General features: G+C 45.7%; 1 protein-coding gene across 1 annotated transcript in view; it reads left to right on the top strand.

Moving 5' to 3' along the window:
* Positions 1 to 3,239, top strand: part of dnah2 (dynein, axonemal, heavy chain 2) — a 111,678-nt gene that overhangs the window by 64,026 nt on the left and 44,413 nt on the right. The window contains 2 exon segments of the mRNA XM_076987292.1: positions 1 to 116; positions 405 to 530. The exon segment at positions 1 to 116 is cut by the window's left edge and continues 73 nt beyond it. Coding sequence (XP_076843407.1) covers positions 1 to 116; positions 405 to 530 — 242 coding nt within the window.

The following is a 3,239-nucleotide window of genomic DNA, read 5'->3' on the forward strand; positions in this document are numbered from 1 at the left end:
CCCTGGTCACGGTGGAGGTCCACTCCCGCGATGTCATCGACAGGCTGGTCAGCGTGGGCTGCTGCGATGTCACTTCGTTCGACTGGACCAGCCAGCTTCGCCTTTACTGGGACAAGGTAAGGGGGGGGGGGGGGGGGGGGGGGGGGGGGGGGTGCAGACCTGGGGGCACGCAACACGCTGAGCTGGACAAACATCCACATCTGTGTGTGTATGTGTGTGTGTGTGTGTGTGTGTGTGTGTGTGTGTGTGCGTGCATGTGCGTGTGTATGTATGTGTGTGTGTGTGTGTGTGTGTGCGTGTGCGTGTGTATGTATGTGTGTGTGTGTGTGTGTGTGTGTGTGTGTGTGTGTGTGTGTGTGTGTGTGTGTGTGTGTGTGTGTGTGTGTGTGTGTGTGTGTGTGCAGGACGTGGACAGCTGCATTATCAAGCAAACCAACACGCACTTCCAGTACGGCTTCGAGTACCTCGGCAACTCCGGCCGCTTGGTCATCACGCCTCTCACTGACAGGTACTGTAACCATAGCAACACGGCACGTCCTCGCCTATAAAAGGTAATGGCGGCGAAGCTTATTGGAGCGTCTGGAGTGGAGGGGTCTCCCCGCTGTCGGGGGGCTTCACCACAGCCACAGGATGGGCCCCCCTGGACTCACCACGTGCTTTTACATTTGCAGCCTTTCAACTGTGTGTTAGACTTGAATTATTATAGGCAAAGAAGGTAAGAAATGTCAGCGTTTTCCCCCAGCCAGGCACACACAGCTAAATGTGCAATATGTTCATTCACTGGGGGGCCTTCACAGCAGACTGGAAATTAGTGAGAGGTTGCCATTACCAGAAAGCAATAGTTCCCATGTTATTACAGATATAAATCATACTGTTCCCATGATTCAGTCAGTGCATTTGGTAATGGATATTGCTAACAGTCCTATAGCAATCACTTTAATAATATTGGATTCCTTCAAATAACCCTGATCTTTTGATACTGGTCATACGTCGAGGTCATCTGTTGCTGTGTTGCTGTAAGGGAAGACTAGATAGACTAGAAGACCGGCCAGTGTTAGTATTACAAACTGATTCAGTATGAGAGCAATGCTGACCGTCCCTCCATAGCAAATCTACAACACCACTCACAGTGATGACTGACCAGAGAGAGAGGCAGCCATCTCAACGATATATGTAGGTCTCACATGGAGCCCCAGTCTGAGGGAGACTGACAGTCACGTTTAGCTTCTTCCATTTTCTAATAATTGCTCCAACAGTTGATTTTTTTTTCACCAAACTGCTTGGTAACTGCCCCGTAGACCTGTCCAGCCTTGTGGAGGTCTACAATTTAGTCTCTGGTGTCTTTGGATAGCTCATTGGTCTTAGCCATGTTATTAGAGTCTTACTGATTGTGTGGGGTGGACAGGTGTCTTTATGCAGCTATCGACCTCAAACAGGTACTTCTCATTTAGAATAAGTGGAGCGGAGGTGGATGTTTTAGAGGTGGACTAACAGGTCTTTGAGGGCTAGAATCTTTGCTGATTGGCAGGTGTTCAAATATTTATTTGCAGCAGTAACACACAAATAAATTATTAAAAAATCATACATTGTGATTGCCGGATTTTTTTTCTACATTATGTCTCTCACAGTGGACATGAACATAAGCTGAAGATTTCAGACCCTCCATGATTTCTAAGTGGGAGAAATCAGTTACAGGGTGTTCAAATACTTATTTTCCTCACTGCATGTGTGTGTGTGTGTGTGTGTGTGTGTGTGTGTGTGTATACAGAGAGAGAGAGAGAGAGAGAGAGAGAGATAGAGATTGATATAGCAAAGAGCTTCACAGCACTTTTAATATCTCTACGTATCACATTTTTAATGTCTTTTTAATTTGCTTACCTAAGTACACTGCAGTTACCTGGAATCTTCTTCAGATATATACAGTGGGGATTAATTTTTGTCTGATAAGAGAGATGAGTGGAGCAAGGACAGAGACAGAGGTAGAGACAAAGGACAAAGACAGAGGACAGAGACAGAGGACAGAGACAGAGGACAGAGGCGAGTGTCTGGGGCTCTGAGCCTCCAGGACTCCATATGCAGGCATCACAATGGGAGCGTGAAGATTCTCACCCAATATAAATTATTCATGGGATGCACATGGGAAGTGAGAGGAAAGAGTCAATAGCTGATTTTTTATTGCGTCCTTTAGAAACAGCAAAATAGCACTGAAACGCAGAGCAGTAACATTCTTCCATGAGATGACAGAATACATCTAATCCTGGCTTATGTTGATGAGCACATGACATCTTAAACCCACTCAAGGACATGGAGAATCGACTTACTAGTGTGTGTGTGTGTGTGTGTGTGTGTGTGTGTGTGTGTGTGGGACCACGTGTACACATGTTTTGAGCCTGACTGTGAGGATGCCTGTCTGTGTTGATGATATTGTATGTAGAGAGGTATATTTGTGGATACTTGGTGATGGTGTTGTTGTGCTCTAGAGAAAGTGCAGTGTGTGTGTGTGTGTGTGTGTGTGTGTGTGTGTGTGTGTGTGTGTGTGTGTGTGTGTGTGTGTGTGTGTGTGGGCGGATGGCCTAGCTGGGAGCACAGCACTTACTCTCATCCTTGGACTTATTGATTACCTCCTTTACTCTATCAACCTTTGTCCAGCTGTGAGTGGTGAGTTTTGTTAAATGGCACCAGAGACTGGTGTTATTATTTGTGGGATTTTATTAACACACAAGTATACAATGTTTTTTTATACTAGCATGTAAAATTAAAGTTAATCTTGCACTAGCTTTTGATGCTAGGGGCCAGAAGCTAATTCATACACCGGCACATCTGGTTGCTGGGCGACTGCTGCATTGTCACGGTCTGGTTCCCGCGGTGACCTGTCGCAGTGTGAGTTCAGCACGTGGCCTCAAATCAAATCAAATCAAATCAAATCAAATCAAATCAAAGTTTATTTGTATAGCGCTTTTCACAACACATGTCACAAAGCGCTTTACAGGATTTAAAAGGTTAACAATACTATGGGCCCAGAACCCTAATGAGCAAGCCAAAGGCGACAGTGGCGAGGAAAAACTCCCTATGATGGTGGGGAATAGGAAGAAACCTCGGGAGAACCAAGACTCAAAAGGGAACCCATCCTCCATTGGGCGGCCCGTTAACACACAAATTACAGCAAAATACAGACAAATACACAAGCCACACACAAATCACACAATCAGACTAAGTAAAGGTAAAAATGAAAGGCCTCC

Source organism: Brachyhypopomus gauderio, unplaced genomic scaffold (assembly GCF_052324685.1).
Source record: "Brachyhypopomus gauderio isolate BG-103 unplaced genomic scaffold, BGAUD_0.2 sc52, whole genome shotgun sequence".
Taxonomy (NCBI): domain Eukaryota; kingdom Metazoa; phylum Chordata; class Actinopteri; order Gymnotiformes; family Hypopomidae; genus Brachyhypopomus; species Brachyhypopomus gauderio.